This window comes from Taudactylus pleione, unplaced genomic scaffold (assembly GCF_031769625.1).
Source record: "Taudactylus pleione unplaced genomic scaffold, aTauple2 ptg001139l, whole genome shotgun sequence".
In the NCBI taxonomy this organism is placed as follows: domain Eukaryota; kingdom Metazoa; phylum Chordata; class Amphibia; order Anura; family Myobatrachidae; genus Taudactylus; species Taudactylus pleione.
In genome coordinates this window covers 49,100-71,558 of record NW_028285540.1, presented here as the reverse complement: position 1 = coordinate 71,558, position 22,459 = coordinate 49,100, and the positions used below count along the sequence as shown (strand labels likewise).

Below are 22,459 nucleotides of genomic sequence, written 5' to 3'. Positions count from 1 at the left end.
ACATATATACCTGTGTTACCATACATCTCTCCTCCCTCTAATACACTGTAATGTGCTATATGTGATAGTGCTGGGCTCCTCTATACTGTCCTGTCACATATATACCTGTGTTACCATACAGCTCTCCTCCCTCTAATACACTGTAATGTACTATATGTGATAGTGCTGGGCTCCTCTATACTGTCCTGTCACATATATACCTGTGTTACCATACAGCTCTCCTCCCTCTAATACACTGTAATGTACTATATGTGATAGTGCTGGGCTATTCTAGGATAACTCTGCTTTTCTGGGTTTATAGTGCCTGTGCCTTAGTGCATCCTCTGTGAACCTGGTTATTTTTTGGTCATTGTTGGGTAAAATACATGGTATAGTGTCTCTTTAATGGGCCTGTCACACGTCTCCATATAGATCTTTAGGGCTAAATTTACTAAAGTGAGTTTTAGAAGTGATGTTGCCCATAGCAACCAAACAGATTCTAGCTATTATCTTCTAGAAGGTGCTAGTTAAATGTTAAGTTGAATCTGGTTGGTTGCTATGGGCAACATCTGTTCTAAATCTCACTTCTAAAAACTCACTTTAGTAAATTTACCCCTTAGACTGTAATTGTAAGTTCCCTGGGGGTGCAGGGACAACAGTTACAGGAATCCCAAATGATGTAAAGTGCAGGCCTTATGCTGGTATGTACAGAGCTCAGCAGCCCAGTATTAATTGGTGAGTACACACCAGTGCTCTGTTTGTGCTGCAGCCAGACCTGTAATACACTATAATTTGCTGCTCTGAGCTTCTGGGTTAGAAGTATGCATGGATGAGCTTCATGTAGGTAGTGTGTTTATTGTTTGAATGTAAAACAGATGAATGAACACCAGGGTTTATGATGTATGTTGCCCTTGATATCTGTATTTTCTACTTCAGGGTCCATAGGGTATCCACAGGATACCTTGGGTATAGGTGTGACGTCAGTCGCAGGGCACCAAAGAGTTAAGCTTTCAGCCTCCCAGGATGCACTAGGTCCCCCTCCTATACCCCGCCCCCGGGCCAAGGCACCTCAGTTTAGTTTGGTGCCCGGCCGGAGTCGGGTGCACCTGTTGGAGTGGGGGCTAGAAGAGCCCCTGAAGCTTATTCTTCATGCAGCTGTGGCTGCACATCTGGATGAACAGCATGGACAGTCAGTCCTGACGTCCATGCTGTCTTCCCTACACCCCGCCGGTACCAGAACGCCGGTACTGATCCGGGGATGCTGGTGGGCGTCTGGGGTCACAGCTAGCGGTGACCCCAGATGCTCCGGACCATGGCCGGATTCAAGGGGGACAGAGGTAAGCAGCGGGGTCCCGCGGTGGGTCCCCGCTGATCACATGGTCCTAAGTCCCCAGGCAGGGGGCTCCCTGGGGACTGGCTGCAGCGTGGAGCCAGGCGACCAACCTGCGCTTCCACTACCCCCTGGGACAGCGGACCGCTGCAGAGCGGTAGCGCTGCGGCGTCCCAGGGGTTAAATGCATGCCAGGGGAGCGCGCCTTCCCTGTCTCACAGCCGGCGCCTCCCCCGCTGCACACAGCCCTCTCTGCATGCTGCCGACTGGTCCTGTGGCAGCGCTCCTCCCCCAGGCCAGCCTCCTCTCTGCTCCTCGGCGGCCATCTTCTCCAGAACGCATGGTGAACGCTGCTGGAAGCGCTGGACGGAAGCATCGTGGTCTGGGTCCCCCCGCATACCTCTCCTCCGCTGTGGTCAGGTCTGTGTATGCAGCGCTGTGTCCTACCAGGCCCTGTGTCTGTGTAGTTGATCAGCGCTGTTAGTGCAGGAATTGTTATTTTTCTGCATTGTATGTGACTGTGCTAGCGCTGCTGCCTGTAATCTTTTCTTCTCTAAACTGTCAGCTTTATTACTGTCCCTGTTCTTTCTGCTAAAGCCCTTGCGGTGCGGTGCTGCAGGGTGGTCTCTCGCCTATTTAATACTTAATTGGTGAGAGAGGTCACATACGTGGTGCCATCATGTCTGAAAGTGATTTTCCCCTCCGGCTACAGTGTACCACGTGCAAAGTACCGTTAGCGGAGGGGGAGGGTAGCGCGGAGGGCCTTTGCCGGCAGTGTTTGTCCATGGCGCGGCCTATTACGGTTACAGCACCGGTACAGGAGCCGCCCTGGGCTTGTTTCGCTCAGGCGTTAACAGCTTTAGTGGGCCAGTTAGCTCCGCAGCCCGCGTTTACTCCGATGGGTTTGTCCCAGCAGTCTGTGGTGTCGTCACCCATGCAGGGGTTCCCACGACAATTGGTGGTACCCCACAGTCTCCCTATTTCCCCGCTCCCGGGTTCTCAGGAGCCAGCGTGGGTTAACTCCCTGACGAGTTCTGTACAGCACTTGTCGGATGTGTTGCAAGGGGAGTCTGTGATGCGGTCTCATAAAAGGCCGGTGGCGTCTCTGTCCGCTCCTTATGAGGATGACGAAGGGACGTCTGATGATGGGGAGATTCTAGATCCTTACGATCAGGAACCTCTCCATACTAAGGACGCTGATGCTAAGTCCAAAGTATATATTCCTGGACTTATTCGGGCGGTCCGCACAGCCTTGGTGATTGAGGACGAAGTTCCCCCAGCGGCTAAATCTAAGTATGCCTTTTTCAAAGATGTGAAGGGCGATGCCACAGTCTTTCCTCTTTCGGGTCAGTTGGTGGACCATTTAGAGGAGGCGTGGAAACAACCTGGCAAAAGATACCAGCCGCAGAGACGCCTGGCGGTGGCTTATCCGTTCGCGGATAATTATTTTGCGAAGTGGGAATCCCCTCCACAGGTGGATTCTCACGTGACCCGTCTTGTCCGTAGTGCCACATTGCCGATGCCATCCATGTCCTCCCTTAAGGATGCTACGGACCGCAAGGTAGAAATCTGCCTGAAGTCCGCTTATTCCCTTGCTGGGGGGGCAGCACGGCCGGCTATGGCCATTTGCTGGGTTGCCAGAGCGATGGAGCGCTGGGCGGATTCATTAGAGGCTTCTTTTGAATCCGACTGTCCGGCCGATCAGGCGGAGTTGATTGGCAATCTCCGTGATTCGGCCACCTACATCAACGAGGCGGCTCTAGACATTAGTACTCTGGTGTCTAGAATTTCTTCAGCAGCGGTAGCTGCTCGTCGCACCTTGTGGCTGCGATCCTGGAAGGCGGACGCAGATTCCAAGAAAGGTCTGGAAGCGTTGCCGTTTACCGGAGAAGTTCTCTTCGGTCCGGATCTGGATAAGATTGTGGCCACGCTGGCGGCAGCCAAATCTGCCTGTCTCCCGTCGGCCGCTGCTCCTTCTGGTTCGGGACCATCGTCCTTTCGGTCATCTAGGGCCCAGGGCAGGCCCAAACCACAGTCGTTTCCTCGACAGGCTGGCCCTAAGAAATCGGTCAAGCCCCGGAAGCAGGCATGGAGTACCAGACGTCCGGCCCCCAAGCCAGATGGCAAGCCTGCGGCCTGACGGTCCGGGCCTCCCTTTGGGGGATCCCAGGGTGGGAGGCCGCCTGCTACAGTTCGCCCAGTGTTGGTCGACCACTACGACAGACACTTGGGTTCTGGAGGTGGTTTCCCACGGATATGCCCTCTCCTTCCGGCACAGACCCCCGGCTCGCTTCTTCACCACGGGTCTCCCATCAGACCGGAACAAGGCTACGGAGCTGCGGAAGGTATTGCACACTATGCTCCAGGCTGGAGTTATAGTGGCGGTTCCATTCTCCCAGAGGGGCCAGGGTTTCTATTCAAATCTATTTTTGGTACAGAAACCCAATGGGTCATATCGTCCGATTCTCAACCTCAAAGCACTCAACAAGTCTTTGCGGGTCCCGAAGTTTCGGATGGAGACCCTACGGTCCATCATTCTGGCGCTGGAACCTGGGGACTACTTGGTGTCATTGGACATACAGGACGCTTACCTGCATGTCCCTATTCTTTGGCGCCATCAACAGTTCCTCAGGTTTGCAATCAGCAGCGACCACTTCCAGTTTCGGGCGTTACCTTTTGGCCTGGCAACAGCACCACGTGTTTTCACCAAGGTGATGGCGGTCATGGCGGCTTCTCTGCGGCTGCAGGGAGTCCGCATGTTGCCGTATTTGGACGACCTGTTATTGGTGGCAGGATCTCCAGAGCTCCTGTTACGCCACTTGGACCTGACCATTGCACTGCTGCAACGGCACGGCTGGCTAATCAACTGGCAGAAGTCCACTCTAATCCCGTCTCGGAGGATTCTGCATCTTGGAGCCTTATTGGACTCGGGACAGCAAAGGATCTTCGTGACGGAGTACAAGATCTCTGCTTTACAGTCAAGGGTGCGCAGTTGTCTGCACATCCGCCGGGTGTCCTTACACTCGGCGATGAGGTTACTGGGCTCCATGGTGTCGGTGTTCGACATGGTGGAATACGCCCAGTTTCACTCCAGACCTCTGCAGCATCTGATCCTGTCCAAGTGGAACGGGCTGACTCAGTCTCTGAAGTCCCAGACGATTGTGCTCACCCAGGAGGTTCGCCTGTCCCTTACGTGGTGGTTACAGACGACCCACCTCAACAAGGGACGTCCGTTCTGGGTTCCAAATTGGGTCCTGTTGACAACGGACGCCAGTCTTCGGGGCTGGGGAGCAGTTTCGGGTCCACACTTGTTCCAGGGCAGGTGGACGCCGACAGAAGCGGAGCTTCCAATAAATATCTTGGAACTCCGTGCGGTCTTCAATGCTCTCCAGCAGGCACAGCGGTTTCTCCAGGGTCGCCCGGTGCAGGTCCAGTCGGACAACGCTACCACCGTGGCCTACATAAACAGGCAAGGAGGAACTCGCAGTCGGGCGGCTCTCGTAGAGGTCTCTCGGATCCTGGTTTGGGCGGAGCGCAATCTTCCGGCCATATCAGCGGTCTTCATCCCGGGAGTGCTCAATTGGGAGGCGGACTTTCTAAGTCGCCAGGACGTTCATCCGGGGGAATGGTCCCTGCACCCGGACGTTTTTCAACTACTGGTGGACAGGTGGGGTCTTCCAGAAATCGACCTCATGGCGTCCCGGCACAACAACAAGTTGCCGGTGTACGGGTCTCGCACAAGAGACGAAGGGGCGTCTCTGGTGGATGCTCTGTCCGTCCGGTGGACGTTCCGGTTCGCATACCTGTTCCCTCCGGTCTCCCTTCTTCCACGGGTAATCCGGAAATTCAAACAGGAAGGAGGGACGCTCCTGTTGATAGCTCCCGCGTGGCCCAGACGGCACTGGTTCTCAGACCTTCAGGGTCTGTCCGTGGACATTCCTCTGCGGTTGCCGCTACGACCGGACCTTCTGTCTCAGGGTCCTTGCCTTCACCCGGACCTGACTCGGCTGTCTTTGACGGCGTGGCTGTTGAGACGGCCATGCTGAGGTCCCGGGGGTTTTCCAGCTCTGTGGTGCGTACCATGTTACGAGCTCGGAAACCGTCTTCCGCGAGGATATACCATCGCGTGTGGCATACGTTCTTCCAGTGGTGTCGACCGAGAGGTTATGCACCGCGGGAGTTTCGTCTGTCTCGGATTCTCGCCTTCCTGCAAGCGGGACTAGATCATGGGCTTCGCCTTGCTTCTTTGAAGGTACAGGTTTCGGCCCTATCTGTCTGGTTTCACCGTAGGATTGCTACAATCCCGGATGTGCGCACCTTTATGCAGGGTGTTCTCCGCATTCAGCCGCCCTTTGTTCCACCTGTGGCGCCTTGGGATTTGGCTGTGGTCCTGAGGGCTCTCCAAGGACCGCCGTTTGAACCACTGGGCTCAGTGGATCTTAAATGGCTAACAGCTAAGACTGTTTTCCTTCTGGCCATTGCTTCGGCCAGACGTGTTTCTGAGTTAGGGGCTCTTTCTTGTAGACCCCCTTTCTTGGTTTTTTATGGGAACAGGGCAGTGCTCCGCACTCGGCCCGAGTTTCTTCCCAAAGTTATTTCCCAGTTTCATATTAACGAGGAAATAGTTGTTCCGGCTTTTAACTCACCGGGTCTTTCCGTGGGTGAGGCCTCTTTGGATGTTGTGCGGGCCTTAAGGACTTATGTTGACCGCACTTCTTCGTTTAGGAAGTCGGACGCTTTGTTTGTCCTCTTTGGCTTCCGTAAAAAGGGTTGGCCTGCTTCAAAGCAAACTTTGGCAGCCTGGATCCGTATGGCTATTTCTGAAGCTTATCTTCATGAAGGCCTACCGGTCCCTCCTTCTCTGAAGGCTCATTCCACTAGGTCTGTGGGTCCTTCGTGGGCAGCTCGACGTGGTGCCTCGGCAGTTCAGATCTGCAAGGCTGCTACGTGGTCTTCTGTCCATACCTTCGTGAGGTATTACAGGTTTGACACCTTCGCCTCTCAGGATGCTTCCTTCGGGCGGCGGATTCTCCTTTCTGCACAGGAGCGTCCCCACCCTTAAAGGATACTGCTTTGGGACATCCCCAAGGTATCCTGTGGATACCCTATGGACCCTGAAGTAGAAAATGAGATATGGTAAGAACTTACCCTTGTTATCTCTATTTCTACGAAGTCCATAGGGTTCCACAGGACTCCCGCCCTGTCGCACCTGTGCTGCAGATGGGCTTTGCTCTGGTCACCGGTTTTCCGTCTCCCTCTGGTGAGAATGTGATTCTTGTATGTGTCCAGATCTTTGTTCTCTCTCTTCCTTCTCCTCCTCCGGCCTATGGCTTGGTAACTAACTGAGGTGCCTTGGCCCGGGGGCGGGGTATAGGAGGGGGACCTAGTGCATCCTGGGAGGCTGAAAGCTTAACTCTTTGGTGCCCTGCGACTGACGTCACACCTATACCCAAGGTATCCTGTGGAACCCTATGGACTTCGTAGAAATAGAGATAACAAGGGTAAGTTCTTACCATATCTCATATTGTTTCTCTCCTAGGTCACACCATTGGAATTGGAGATTCTATTGCTGATGCAAAGACTTATCAGGATATCCAGAACACCATCAAAAAAGCGAAGCAAGATGTGATAGAGGTGAGGTCAGACCTGATGCCACCTCGACGTCAGACCTGATGGCACCTCGGCATCAGGGCAGTTTTGGCACAGGCTGTTTTACAATATTGATGATTATCTCTTGTGCAGGTTATTGAAAAGGCCCATAACAATGAGTTGGAACCCACACCTGGAAACACCTTACGTCAGACATTCGAGAATCAAGTCAACCGAATCCTAAACGATGCCAGAGATAAAACTGGTTCATCTGCCCAGAAATCGCTCTCTGAGTATAATAACTTCAAGTCCATGGTGGTGTCGGGAGCCAAGGGATCAAAGATTAATATCTCCCAGGTGAGGCTCTGTCTCCTGGGTGGTTCTGGTGGGACATTTGCCAGTGTGACAATTAATCTTTCCCCTGTAGGTCATTGCTGTTGTCGGGCAACAAAACGTGGAGGGCAAGCGCATCCCCTTTGGATTCAAGCACCGAACGCTCCCTCATTTCATCAAGGATGATTATGGCCCTGAGAGCAGGGGCTTTGTTGAGAACTCCTACCTTGCTGGCCTCACTCCAACAGAGTTCTTCTTCCATGCTATGGGAGGACGTGAGGGTCTTATTGACACAGCTGTAAAAACTGCTGAGACTGGTAAGGTCCATTGGTGTTAATGGTTTTATAACATGAGGCCTCAAATATAAGTTGCTCATTTCATGTTAGACTTTCCTCCATAATTCATATCCTAACCATTACTCTCCCACTTGTAACCAGGTTACATCCAGCGACGTCTGATCAAATCTATGGAGTCTGTTATGGTGAAGTATGATGCAACCGTACGCAATTCCATAAATCAGGTGGTACAGCTGCGATATGGTGAGGACGGGCTAGCTGGAGAGGGGGTTGAATTCCAGAATCTGGCTACCCTGAAACCCTCCAACAAGGCTTTTGAAAAGAAGTGAGTAATGGCACTCGTGTGGTGTTCCTAGGGGCTGGTTCAAGTCTTCTGCTCTTCAATTAGAAATGTATTTATTACCAGTAATTTATATAGCTCACACATTCTGCAGTGCTTTACAGAGAGTTTGGCCATTCCCGTCAGTTCCCTGTACCAGTTGAACTTACACTCTATATGCTCTACTACATGTACACACACACTAGGGTTCATTTTTTTGAGTAAATTAACCCGCCAGTATATTTTTGGAAAAATCTGCATTAAGTTAAAACAGATTTTAGTTCCCAGCTTTGGACTTTGATGAGAAAGGTAGGGAATCTGTATGATTAACCCCCGGCCGCATGACCGGCGGTTCAATTCCCGACAGCGGCAGCCCAACATGGATGAAGATCCCGATCGTCCTTTAAGGTAAGTATCGCTAATCTATTTCCCCCCCCCCTAACCCTCCCTTAGGGGTGCCTAACCCTAAACCTAACCCCTCCTTCCCCGCTGCCTAAACCGGTCTCCTGGGGGGGTGCCTAACACCCCCTTCCCCTAGCCTAAACATCCCAGGGGCTGCCTAACCCCAAGTACCCCCCGGGAGCCCCTAATCTAACCCCCCCCCCCCCGCGCGGCTGTCCGTGCCCGGTTTTCCTTCGATCGGGAAGCCGTGCTCCCGGCGTAGGTAAAATGACAGGCGTCGAGATTTCGACGCCTGTCATTTAACCCTTGCCGGGATTGGGCAGTCGGGAAGCCGGCGGTCGGGATTCCCTCCATCGGCTTCTCGACTGTTTCCCAAAGGGAGTTAGCGAAAAATCCTGATTTAAAGGCAATGTCGGGACAGAGTATTACCCCTGGGACACCCTCCCAATGAATAATAAGATATTTTGAAGTTTTTAAATGGGAAAAGTATGGATAATAAAGATGTCACTTGGTTTGTTTTTCAAGTAATTTTATCTTAAGCAGAAACATGGGTGTAATGATGTAGGACATGTATGGTGAGGTGATCGGAAATGGGTGTAATGATGTAGGACATGTATGGTGAGGTGATGGGAAATGGGTGTAATGATGTAGGACATGTATGGTGAGGTGATGTACTGATGGGAAATGGGTGTGATGATGTAGGACATGTATGGTGAGGTGATGGGAAATGGGTGTGATGATGTAGGACATGTATGGTGAGGTGATGGGAAATGGGTGTAATGATGTAGGACATGTATGGTGAGGTGATGGGAAATGGGTGTAATGATGTAGGACATGTATGGTGAGGTGATGGGAAATGGGTGTGATGATGTAGGACATGTATGGTGAGGTGATGGGAAATGGGTGTAATGATGTAGGACATGTATGGTGAGGTGATGGGAAATGGGTGTAATGATGTAGGACATGTATGGTGAGGTGATGGGAAATGGGTGTAATGATGTAGGACATGTATGGTGAGGTGATGGGAAATGGGTGTAATGATGTAGGACATGTATGGTGAGGTGATGTACTGATGGGAAATGGGTGTAATGATGTAGGTCATGTATGGTGAGGTGATGGGTGTAATGACGTGGGACATGTATGTGGGGTGTTCTATTGATGGGAAATGGGTGTAATGATGTAGGACATGTACGGTGAGATGCTGTACTGAAGGGAAATGGGTGTAATGATGTAGGACTTGTATGGTGAGGTGCTGTACTGATGGGAAATGGGTGTAATGATGTAGGACATGTACGGTGAGGTGCTGTACTGATGGGTAATGGGTGTAATGATGTAGGACATGTATGGTGAGGTGATGTACTGATGGGAAATGGGTGTAATGATGTAGGACATATATAGTGAGGTGATGGGAAATGGGTGTAATGATGTAGTACATGTATGGTGAGGTGATGTACTGATGGGAAATGGGTGTTATGATGTAGGACATGTATGGTGAGGTGATGGGAAATGGGTGTAATGATGTAGGACATGTATGGTGAGGTGATGTACTGATGGGAAATGGGTGTAATGATGTAGGACATGTATGGTGAGGTGATGTAGTGATGGGAAATGGGTGTGATGATGTAGGACATGTATGGTGAGGTGATGGGAAATGGGTGTAATGATGTAGGACATGTATGGTGAGGTGATGGGAAATGGGTGTAATGATGTAGGACATATATAGTGAGGTGATGGGAAATGGGTGTAATGATGTAGTACATGTATGGTGAGGTGATGTACTGATGGGAAATGGGTGTTATGATGTAGTACATGTATGGTGAGGTGATGGGAAATGGGTGTGATGATGTAGGACATGTATGGTGAGGTGATGTAGTGATGGGAAATGGGTGTAATGATGTAGGACATGTATGGTGAGGTGATGTACTGATGGGAAATGGGTGTAATGATGTAGGACATGTATGGTGAGGTGCTGTACTGATGGGAAATGGGTGTAATGATGTAGGACATGTATGGTGAGATGCTGTACTGATGGGAAATTGGTGTAATGATGTAGGACGTGTATGGTGAGGTGATGGGAAATGGGTGTAATGATGTAGGATATGTATGGTGAGGTGATGTACTGATGGGAAATGAGTGTAATGATGTGGGACATGTATGGCGAGGTAATGGGTGTAATGATGTAGGACATGTATGGTGAGGTGATGGGAAATGGGTGTAATGATGTAGGACATGTATGGTGAGGTGATGTACTGATGGAAATGGGTGTAATGATGTAGGACATGTATGGTGAGGTGATGTAGTGATGGGAAATGGGTGTGATGATGTAGGACATGTATGGTGAGGTGATGGGAAATGGGTGTTATGATGTAGGACATGTATGGTGAGGTGATGTACTGATGGGAAATGGGTGTAATGATGTAGGACATGTATGGTGAGGTGATGGGAAATGGGTGTAATGATGTAGGACATGTATGGTGAGGTGCTATACTGATGGGAAATGGGTGTAATGATGTAGGACATGTATGGTGAGATGCTGTACTGATGGGAAATTGGTGTAATGATGTAGGACGTGTATGGTGAGGTGATGGGAAATGGGTGTAATGATGTAGGATATGTATGGTGAGGTGCTGTAGTGATGGGAAATGGGTGTAATGATGTAGGACGTGTATGGTGAGGTGATGTACTGATGGGAAATGAGTGTAATGATGTGGGACATGTATGGCGAGGTAATGGGTGTAATGATGTAGGACATGTATGGTGAGGTGATGGGAAATGGGTGTAATGATGTAGGACATGTATGGTGAGGTGATGTAGTGATGGGAAATGGGTGTATTGATGTAGGACATGTATGGTGAGGTGATGTACTGATGGGAAATGGGTGTGATGATGTAGGACATGTATGGTGAGGTGATGTAGTGATGGGAAATGGGTGTAATGATGTAGGACATGTATGGTGAGGTGATGTACTGATGGGAAATGGGTGTAATGATGTAGGACATGTATGGTGAGGTGATGGGAAATGGGTGTGATGATGTAGGACATGTATGGTGAGGTGATGTACTTATGGAAATGGGTGTAATGATGTAGGACATGTATGGTGAGGTGATGTAGTGATGGGAAATGGGTGTAATGATGTAGGACATGTATGGCGAGGTAATGGGTGTAATGATGTAGGACATGTATGGTGAGGTGATGTACTGATGGGAAATGGGTGTAATGATGTAGGACATGTATGGTGAGGTGATGGGAAATGGGTGTAATGATGTAGGACATGTATGGTGAGGTGATGGGAAATGGGTGCGATGATGTAGGACATGTATGGTGAGGTGATGGGAAATGGGTGTAATGATGTAGGACATGTATGGTGAGGTGATGGGAAATGGGTGTAATGATGTAGGACATGTATGGTGAGGTGATGGGAAATGGGTGTAATGATGTAGGACATGTATGGTGAGGTGATGGGAAATGGGTGTAATGATGTAGGACATGTATGGTGAGGTGATGGGAAATGGGTGTAATGATGTAGGACATGTATGGTGAGGTGATGTACTGATGGGAAATGGGTGTAATGATGTAGGACATGTATGGTGAGGTGATGGGAAATGGGTGTAATGATGTAGGACATGTATGGTGAGGTGATGTAGTGATGGGAAATGGGTGTAATGATGTGGGACATGTATGGTGAGGTGATGTACTGATGGGAAATGGGTGTAATGATGTAGGACATGTATGGTGAGGTAATGGGTGTAATGATGTAGGACATGTATGGTGAGGTGATGTAGTGATGGGAAATGGGTGTAATGATGTAGGTCATGTATGGTGAGGTGATGGGTGTAATGACGTGGGACATGTATGTGGATTGTTGTATTGATGGGAAATGGGTGTAATGATGTAGGACATGTATGGTGAGGTGATGGGAAATGGGTGTAATGATGTAGGACATGTATGGTGAGGTGAAGTAGTGATGGGAAATGGGTGTGATGATGTAGGACATGTATGGTGATGTGATGGGAAATGGGTGTAATGATGTAGGACATGTATGGTGAGGTGATGGGAAATGGGTGTAATGATGTAGGACATGTATGGTGAGGTGAGGTGATGGGTGTAATGACGTGGGACATGTATGTGGGGTGTTGTATTGATGGGAAAAGGGGTTTGAAACCGCAGAGTAGCAGGTGTTGGTTTTTGTTTTCCCTCTTAGACTTGTATATAGACACTGCTGAAACACACTTGCTGACTGTTATTTTTTCATCATTTTTAAAAGTCACAAAAAACGTCCCTGTGACACCTTGTAATAGCTACTAAAAGCTCCTACATTGTCCTGACATTTTATCTGCCTTTTTTTTGTTGGCTTCAGTAAGATTTCCCCACGGTCATGTTCTACTTGTACTGCAGAATTAACGTGTGATGTCCACGGCTAATTGTATTGGAAGGAAATTTTGGAGTGCGCTTATTGATAAAATCCTGCAGTTAATCGAATCAGCTCTGTAGTGCCCCAAGTGGTGGCATGTACACTTTATTTCTTTCTTTTTCTTGTCAGGTTTAAGTTTGATTACACTAACGAACGTGCTTTGAGAAGGACCCTGCAGGAGGACGTTGTGAAGGAGATCCTCAGCAATGCCAACATCCAGAATGATCTAGAGAAGGAATTTGAGAAGATGAAGGATGACCGAGAAGTTCTGAGGGTGATTTTCCCCACTGGCGACAGCAAGGTAACTATGAATGGGAATTGCAGAGGCACCTTGTGGCCTGATTACTGCATTTGGTCACTTTATTTTCCTGTCTCATAGGTCGTCCTTCCATGTAATCTCCTGAGAATGATTTGGAATGCACAGAAGATCTTCCATATTAACACCCGGATGCCCTCAGATCTTCACCCTATTAAAGTAGTTGATGGTGAGGATAATCTGATGTTTTGGCAGCTGTTTGTATCCCTTATGCAGCTAAACAGTGATATAATGCACATATATAATGATGATTTGGGGTCTGCACGAATTTCCCAATGGACTTAACACATTCGTTTTGTTTTCTCCAAAGGTGTCAAGGAGCTCAGTAAGAAGCTGGTGATTGTAAATGGGGAAGATCCTTTAAGTCGACAAGCACAGGAAAATGCCACCCTCCTGTTTAACATCCATCTTCGCTCCACACTCTGCAGCCGGAGGATGGTGGAGGAGTTCAGGCTGAGTTCTGAGGCTTTTGACTGGCTACTAGGAGAGATTGAGTCTAAGTTCAACCAAGCTATTGTAAGAGACCTATAGATATTGTGGTAGATCATTATCAGAAGTGGATACATTCCTTATCAATATCTAGTGTAGTCCTGAGCTGGGCAAATGTTTAATACATTGTTAGGCTGGACATGATCTGTAAAGTGTGAATAAAAATAAGGTTGTCCATAGTCTGTAGCACTGCTGGACAGTTAGACAGATGGTCCTGAGGACCCCATTTGGCTGACTTCTCTTTATGTCTCAGGCTCATCCAGGGGAGATGGTGGGAGCACTGGCTGCTCAGTCTTTGGGAGAGCCAGCCACTCAGATGACCCTGAACACCTTCCATTATGCCGGAGTGTCGGCCAAAAACGTCACTCTGGGAGTACCACGTCTGAAAGAGCTGATCAATATTTCCAAGAAACCAAAGACACCTTCTTTGACCGTCTTCTTGTTGGGCCAGTCTGCTCGGGATGCAGAAAGGGCAAAGGTCCGAAATTGGTCATTTTAAAAGTATGTTGAAGCTTTGATGCCGAGTGGACACATGTCTAAACTATAATTGTATGTTCACACGCAGGATATTCTGTGCCGCCTGGAGCACACAACTCTGCGTAAGGTGACGGCCAATACAGCTATTTATTATGATCCAAATCCACAAAACACAGTAGTGGCAGAAGATCAAGAATGGGTAAATGTCTACTATGAGATGCCCGACTTTGATGTAACCAGAATCTCACCGTGGCTGCTGCGGGTAGAGCTGGACCGAAAACACATGACTGATCGGAAACTGACCATGGAGCAGATTGCAGAGAAAATCAATGCCGGTTAGTGTCCAGCTTTACTTGTTCTTCCCCAATACAGCCTTTCTCCCCTGTATCCATACCCGCAAGGCCTTTGTGGTTTGAGTTTTCTGATCTTTTAGGTTTTGGAGATGATCTGAACTGTATATTCAATGATGACAATGCCGAAAAGTTGGTTCTGAGAATTCGTATTATGAACAGTGAAGAGAACAAGATGCAGGAGGTGAGATGGAGCTGCTTTAAGACATTCCTTGTTATACCGCACTCTTCCTCCTTATCTCACCTTCCCCTCTCCCCACACTAACCTTAAGCTGAATACACCCTATACAGCGGTGCATGTAACCGTACATTGTGCACGATCCGGCGATGTATCCAATGCTGCATGTAACCGCACCAAGACGTTCAGTGCATTGTCCCATCTGCCGTACAGGACGGCTGGGAACGCTGATCAGATGTACACTACTATATAGTTCTGATCAGTGTTGGAGCGCTACATTGTGTAGTGTGTACCCAACTTAACTTTCTTCCCGCACTCTACCATTTTATCTGACTTCACTCTCTCCCTGCACTGCTTTCATTGCTGATCTCGCTCTCTTCCTGCATTGCTCCATTGTACACCTCACTTCCTGCGCTCCTCCTCCGTAGCTGTTCTCTCTTCCTGCACGGCTCCTCCGTTTCCCTGTCTGACCTCGCTCTCTTCCCGCATTGCTCCATTGTACACCTCGCTCCCTTCCTGCACGGCTCCTCCGTTTCCCTGTCTGACCTCGCTCCCTTCCCGCACGGCTCCTCCGTTTCCCTGTCTGACCTTGCTCTCTTCCTGCCCGGCTCCTCCGTTTCCCTGTCTGACCTCGCTCTCTTCCTGCACGGCTCCTCCGTTTCCCTGTCTGACCTCGCTCTCTTCCTGCATGGCTCCTCCGTTTCCCTGTCTGACCTCGCTCCCTTCCTGCATGGCTCCTCAGTTTGCCTGTCTGACCTCGCTCTCTTCCTGCACGGCTCCTCTGTTTCCCTGTCTGACCTCGCTCCCTTCCTGCCCGGCTCCTCAGTTTGCCTGTCTGACCTCGCTCTCTTCCTGCCCGGCTCCTCAGTTTGCCTGTCTGACCTCGCTCCCTTCCTGCCCGGCTCCTCCGTTTCCCTGTCTGACCTCGCTCCCTTCCTGCCCGGCTCCTCCGTTTCCCTGTCTGACCTCGCTCCCTTCCTGCCCGGCTCCTCCGTTTCCCTGTCTGACCTCGCTCCCTTCCTGCACTGCTCCTCCGTTTCCCTGTCTGACCTCGCTCCCTTCCTGCACTGCTCCTCAGTTTCCCTGTCTGACCTCGCTCCCTTCCTGCACTGCTCCTCAGTTTCCCTGTCTGATCTCGCTCCCTTCCTGCACTGCTCCTCAGTTTCCCTGTCTGACCTCGCTCCCTTCCTGCACGGCTCCTCAGTTTCCCTGTCTGATCTCGCTCCCTTCCTGCACTGCTCCTCAGTTTCCCTGTCTGATCTCGCTCCCTTCCTGCACTGCTCCTCCGTTTCCCTGTCTGACCTCGCTCCCTTCCTGCCCGGCTCCTCCGTTTCCCTGTCTGACCTCGCTCCCTTCCTGCACTGCTCCTCCGTTTCCCTGTCTGACCTCGCTCCCTTCCTGCACTGCTCCTCAGTTTCCCTGTCTGACCTCGCTCCCTTCCTGCACTGCTCCTCAGTTTCCCTGTCTGACCTCGCTCCCTTCCTGCACTGCTCCTCAGTTTCCCTGTCTGATCTCGCTCCCTTCCTGCACTGCTCCTCAGTTTCCCTGTCTGACCTCGCTCCCTTCCTGCACGGCTCCTCAGTTTCCCTGTCTGATCTCGCTCCCTTCCTGCACGGCTCCTCAGTTTCCCTGTCTGATCTCGCTCCCTTCCCGCACGGCTCCTCCGTTTCCCTGTCTGACCTCGCTCTCTTCCCGCACGGCTCCTCCGTTTCCCTGTCTGACCTCGCTCTCTTCCCGCACGACTCCTCAGTTTCCCTGTCTGACCTCGCTCTCTTCCCGCACTGCTCCTCCGTTTCCCTGTCTGACCTCGCTCTCTTCCCGCACGGCTCCTCCGTTTCCCTGTCTGACCTCGCTCTCTTCCCGCACGGCTCCTCAGTTTCCCTGTCTGACCTCGCTCTCTTCCCGCACGGCTCCTCAGTTTCCCTGTCTGACCTCGCTCTCTTCCCGCACGGCTCCTCCGTTTCCCTGTCTGACCTCGCTCTCTTCCCGCACGGCTCCTCCGTTTCCCTGTCTGACCTCGCTCTCTTCCCGCACTGCTCCTCCGTTTCCCTGTCTGACCTCGCTCTCTTCCCGCACGGCTCCTCCGTTTCCCTGTCTGACCTCGCTCTCTTCCTGCACTTGTGGCATTTCATTATGTTTATGTAACTTCCAGGAAGAAGAAGTAGTTGATAAAATGGATGATGATGTCTTCCTGCGTTGTATTGAGTCTAACATGCTGACAGACATGACCCTGCAGGGGATTGAGCAGATCAGTAAGGTAGGTGGCTATACAGTCATGTGAAGAGCCATATGTGAAAAAGAACATGCTGCATAACCCCACAACTTTTGGTGCTGCATATACCGCTCTACACGCTACTGAGAGGTGAGAAGTCAACTCAGACCTTATCCAGATACAAATATTTCCAAGCAAATGTGTTTGAGACCCTGAACGCATATTCATGGATCGGCTGGAAGGTTTGCCAGAGTTGCCCATGCTACATTTACTTTTTGTTTATAGTCTGTAAACTCAAAATCTCTTATTCATTCCAGTGTACAGAACATTCCATGTATTAGCTGTGACTTATGAAGCTGGCATTTTCTAGATTAGTGCTCAATCCTTTGTACATAGCTGCATGTACAGCTATGGTCCATTTAAAGTGGAACTGCGCCAAGTTTCATATCTTTCTGTTCATTCCTTTGAAGCAATTTGAAGTTCAAATAGTACATGATATAGGGTTTTCTCCTTCCTTACCGGTCTCAGCATGCAGTCAGTCCAACCATGTAAGGGTCTGTGAACTACACCGTGCTGACTGAACGTATGGATGTGGAGGGCGATGGTTGTAATGGGCTTATTCTTTGGCAGGTCTATATGCACTTGCCTCAGACAGACAACAAAAAAAAGATCATTATTACAGAAGATGGAGAGTTTAAAGCTCTACAAGAGTGGATCCTGGAGACAGATGGAGTCAGTCTGATGCGGGTCTTGAGTGAGAAAGATGTTGATCCTGTGAGGACCACATCGAATGACATTGTGGAGATATTCACAGTAAGTCTGGATTTATTCCTTCCTCAATTTCATGTTTCCGTACTGGATTGGCATTCACATCCCTTACCCTTCCTTTAGGTCCTGGGAATAGAGGCGGTCAGGAAAGCTCTGGAAAGAGAATTATATCACGTCATCTCCTTTGATGGATCCTATGTGAACTATCGTCACTTGGCACTTCTTTGTGACACGATGACCTGTAGAGGACATCTAATGGCTATCACACGTCATGGTGTCAACAGGCAGGACACAGGTCCACTTATGAAGTGTTCCTTTGAAGAGACGGTTAGTACATCTTCATGCTTCGTTCTCCAGTCTTTGCATTTGAAGTGACTGACTGACCATTCTGTTTGGTTCACCACAGGTTGATGTCCTTATGGAAGCAGCTGCACATGGCGAAACAGATCCCATGAAGGGAGTGTCTGAAAATATTATGTTAGGACAGTTGGCTCCGGCTGGGACTGGCTGCTTTGACCTATTATTGGATGCAGAGAAATGTAAATTTGGAATGGAGATTCCTACAAATATCCCAGGTCTTGGAGCTGCAGGACGTAAGTTATAGCAGCACTTCTAAAATGTAATAGGTGGAGGCTGCAAGATTGTGATATTTAGAAGCAGCAGCTTGGAGAGGCAAATGTGGTTGAGTGCCATGGGGTGTGGTGGCGACAAGATGTGGTGTTGAGGTGTCCAAGGGGTGTAGGGGGAGGCAAGATGTGGTGTCTGTGGGTTTGTAGGGTCATGTCTATGATGTGTAGAGGCTACCAGACTTGGCCTCGGCTTGGGACGGTTTGAGCTCTGGACGCTGTGTCTAACACTAGTGCTTTAATACAGATGTCTCTTTAATATCTTGCTTTTTTTTTTCAGCAACTGGTATGTTTTTTGGAACGGCTTCAAGCCCAATGGGTGGCATGTCACCGGCTATGACCCCATGGAACCAGGGTGCTACGCCAGCATATGGTGCCTGGTCACCAAGCTTAGGTATGTTTTACTCCTCAGGGCATAAAGAACAGTCCAGGTTACACGTGACATAATGTATAGTATATAGAACAGGATAACTTCCGGGACAGATGCGTCTTCTCCATACTAACAGGAACATCTTATGTAATCCATGTAACTCTACCAAGTGTGAATAGGTCCACTGATCTCTGAGGGACCACTTAACCAAAAAGTCACACATCACGCTTTGGTACCTTGATAAATAAGGAAGCTCTGATAATGAACAGGCCTTTGCCTATGCCTGACCACCGCTACCACACCATAAGTATAATAAGTTTAGTATGCTGTGGTGGGAAGCCGCAAAGAGCAGACAAAAGCGATCTGTCCATCTGAAGATGGAGCCTTTAGGGACAGCAGATGATGGATACACTTTACCCTAAATAAACATTGACCATAAATTGACAAATGATAAAGTGTTGCTGGAATGTGTCATTTAGGTCATGTTACATTATGAAGAGCTCTTGTGATTCCTTTTCAGGCAGCGGTATGACCCCTGGAGCTGCTGGCTTCTCTCCCAGTGCAGCTTCTGATGCCAGCGGCTTCAGTCCAGGATATTCCCCAGCGTGGTCTCCCACTCCTGGCTCACCTGGATCCCCTGGACCATCGAGTCCCTACATTCCTTCCCCAGGTAAGGGACTGAAGTACAGAGAGATGGCCATATCCACAGTATACGTAATAGACACTCGCTGAGCATGACTTTCCCTTTACTGGACCAGTGTATAGCGGATGGTAGCTCTTTATTAGGGAACCAGGGTGTTTACGTCATAGAACCTTTTTTTCTTTTTTAACAAAACAAATGTTGGCTTTTTATTTCACTTTTTAATGTTTTGGTTATGAAACCCTCTAGCTTTCTGAGTTAGTAACTAAGGATCTGGTGTTGTAGTCCTGTACCTTATTGTACATCAGTGAGATGGTGTTTGTAGTGCTGCAGTCCTTAATATCTGTATCCTCTGCTTCCAGAAGCCCATGATGTAGTTTACATTGTCTTATTGTGATCTTTCCTTTCTCTGCAGGTGGTGCCATGTCGCCAAGTTATTCCCCCACCTCTCCTGCTTATGAGCCGAGAAGTCCTGGAGGATACACTCCCCAAAGTCCTAGTTACTCCCCCACTTCTCCTTCTTACAGTCCAACATCCCCCTCATATTCTCCTGCAAGCCCAAACTACAGCCCAACGTCACCCAGCTACTCCCCTACTTCTCCAAGCTATTCTCCTACAAGTCCCAGTTATTCTCCAACCTCACCCAGTTATAGCCCAACAAGCCCAAGTTACAGTCCGACTTCTCCAAGCTATTCCCCAACGTCTCCCAGTTACTCTCCAACATCACCCAGCTATTCTCCTACCTCTCCCAGTTACAGTCCAACCTCTCCCAGTTACTCCCCCACTTCCCCCAGTTATTCTCCCACAAGTCCTAGTTACTCGCCCACTTCTCCTAGTTATTCACCCACGAGTCCCAGTTACTCGCCCACCTCTCCCAGTTATTCTCCTACTTCGCCTTCATACAGTCCAACATCTCCCTCCTACTCACCAACCTCTCCTAACTACTCACCAACTTCTCCTAATTATACACCAACTTCTCCCAGTTACAGCCCCACTTCTCCCAGTTACAGCCCTACCTCTCCGAATTACAGCCCCACAAGCCCAAGTTATTCTCCAACATCCCCGAGTTACTCCCCTTCCAGCCCACGCTACACGCCACAGTCACCAAGCTATACTCCCAGTTCACCCAGCTACAGCCCAAGTTCACCCAGCTACAGCCCAACAAGCCCAAAATACACACCCACAAGCCCTTCTTACAGCCCGAGCTCTCCAGAGTACACACCGACTTCTCCCAAGTACTCTCCAACTTCTCCCAAGTACTCTCCAACTTCTCCCAAGTACTCTCCAACCTCCCCCACTTATTCTCCAACAACTCCAAAGTACTCTCCTACATCTCCTACTTATTCACCAACATCCCCTGTCTATACTCCCACTTCCCCCAAATACTCTCCTACTTCCCCTACTTATTCCCCAACCTCTCCAAAGTATTCACCAACTTCACCCACCTACTCTCCGACAAGTCCAAAAGGCTCCACCTATTCTCCTACATCACCTGGATACAGTCCCACCTCGCCCACGTATAGTCTGACAAGTCCAGCTATCAGTCCAGATGACAGCGATGAAGAGAACTGAGTATTGTCCTGATGTCACTGATAGACCATGTTGTGTATGGCTAACCCTAGGCGGCAACATGGAGCTTCACATCTGCGAAATTGGTTGTTTCTTGAACTAAGTGACTCTTTTTACTGCCTCTACATCTACTGGCTTAGATTTGGGCTGTCAGAACATTATAATTGTGCTCTGAGTCTGACCTATCTTATTACGGCCAACTTGTATCAGGCTTGTGCCTATTTCACTATAATCAAAGATAAAAAGTTTGTAGACGTTAACTGAGTTTAAGTGTTTCCCTTCCAGCGTCAGACCATCATTTCGGCATTGACAGCTGAAAATTATTTATAGATGAGAAGGGGTTTGCTTTGTAATTCTTATTTCCTTATTGCATATTTTATTCTGCCATGTTTGTGCGGAGTCTCTTCTGCAGAGCTTTTGTTTGAATTGTTAGTAAATGTCTGAAGTAAATCTGTATTTCTAAATAAATAACTTGTTAATAAATTCAGTATTTCTCTTAGTTTTCATTTTGTAAGACACTATTCTAACATAAGCACTAATTAGCTGTGCGATCAGCCTCTGGCGATTTCACTTGAAGACAGAAGATTTTTACAAAATGTTAATAAATATAATAATTGGGTGCAAAAAGGCTTCCTCACCGCCGCACAGTGGAGGAACCTGGCAATAATCTCTTCACATTTAAGTCATGAGAGGAGTGCAGCTGCTATAGGGCCCAGAGCTGATGAGGGCCCATCTTCCTTGTCACATGGGTGTAACTACCATAGGTGTAAGGAGGCAGCTGCTATAGGGCCCAGAGCTGAGGGCCCATCTTCCTTGTCACATGGGTGTAACTACCATAGGTGTAAGGGGTGCAGCAGCGATAGGGCCCAGAGCTGAGGGGGCATCTTCCTTGTCACATGGGTTTAACCACCATAGGTTTAAGGGGTACAGCTGCTATAGGGCCCAGAGCTGAGGGGCCCATCTTCCTTGTCACATAGGTGTAACTACCATAGGTGTAAGGGGTGCAGCTGCTATAGGTCCCAGAGCTGAGGGGCCCATCTTCCTTGTCACATAGGTGTAACTACCACATGTGAAAGGGGTGCAGCTGCTTTAGGGCCCAGAGCTGAGGGACCCATCTTCCTAGTCACATGGTTGTAACTACCATAGGTGTAAGGGGTGCAGCTGCTATAGGGCCCAGAGCTGAGGGGCCCATCTTCCTTGTCACATGGGTTTAACTACCATTGGTGTAAGGGATGCAGCTTCTATGGAGCCAAGAGCTGAGGGGGCATTTTCCTTGTCACATGGGCGTAACTACCATAGGTGTAAATTGTGCAGCTGCTATAGGGCCCAGAGCTGAGGGGACATCTTCCTTATCACATGGGTGTAACTACGATAGGTGTAAGGGGAGCAGATGCTATAGGGCCCAGAGCTGAGGGGCCCATCTTCCTTGTCACATAGGTGTAACTACCATAGGTGTAAGGGGTGCAGCTGCTATAGGGCCCAGAGCTGAGGGGACATCTTCCTTGTCACATGGGTGTATCTACCATAGCTGTAAGGGGTGCAGCTGCTATAGGGCCCAGAGCTGAGGGGCCATCTTCCTTGTCACATGGCTATAACTACCATAGGTGTAAAGGGTACAGCTGCTATAGGGCCCAGAGCTGAGGAGACCATCTTCCTTGTCACATGGGTGCAACTACCATAGGTGTAAGAGGGCAGCTGCTATAGGGCCCAGAGCTGAGGGGGCATCTTCCTTGTCATATGGGTGTAACTACCATAGGTGTAATGGGGCAGCTGCTATAGTGCCCAGAGCTGAGGGGCCCATTTTC

The 22,459-nt window shown here is 49.4% G+C and overlaps 1 protein-coding gene across 1 annotated transcript in view; it reads left to right on the top strand.

The window, feature by feature from the left end:
- Positions 1–21,137, top strand: part of POLR2A (RNA polymerase II subunit A) — a 33,226-nt gene extending 12,089 nt beyond the window's left edge. The window contains exons 13-29 of the mRNA XM_088462052.1: positions 6,849–6,943; positions 7,052–7,255; positions 7,326–7,548; positions 7,669–7,852; positions 12,789–12,960; positions 13,039–13,144; positions 13,286–13,491; positions 13,718–13,942; positions 14,030–14,276; positions 14,375–14,475; positions 16,622–16,726; positions 17,312–17,494; positions 17,573–17,776; positions 17,856–18,042; positions 18,356–18,469; positions 18,966–19,115; positions 19,501–21,137. Coding sequence (XP_088318178.1) covers positions 6,849–6,943; positions 7,052–7,255; positions 7,326–7,548; positions 7,669–7,852; positions 12,789–12,960; positions 13,039–13,144; positions 13,286–13,491; positions 13,718–13,942; positions 14,030–14,276; positions 14,375–14,475; positions 16,622–16,726; positions 17,312–17,494; positions 17,573–17,776; positions 17,856–18,042; positions 18,356–18,469; positions 18,966–19,115; positions 19,501–20,657 — 3,863 coding nt within the window. The 3' untranslated portion in view covers positions 20,658–21,137. The remainder of the gene's footprint in view (positions 1–6,848; positions 6,944–7,051; positions 7,256–7,325; positions 7,549–7,668; positions 7,853–12,788; positions 12,961–13,038; positions 13,145–13,285; positions 13,492–13,717; positions 13,943–14,029; positions 14,277–14,374; positions 14,476–16,621; positions 16,727–17,311; positions 17,495–17,572; positions 17,777–17,855; positions 18,043–18,355; positions 18,470–18,965; positions 19,116–19,500) is intronic.
- Positions 21,138–22,459: the final 1,322 nt, after the last annotated feature.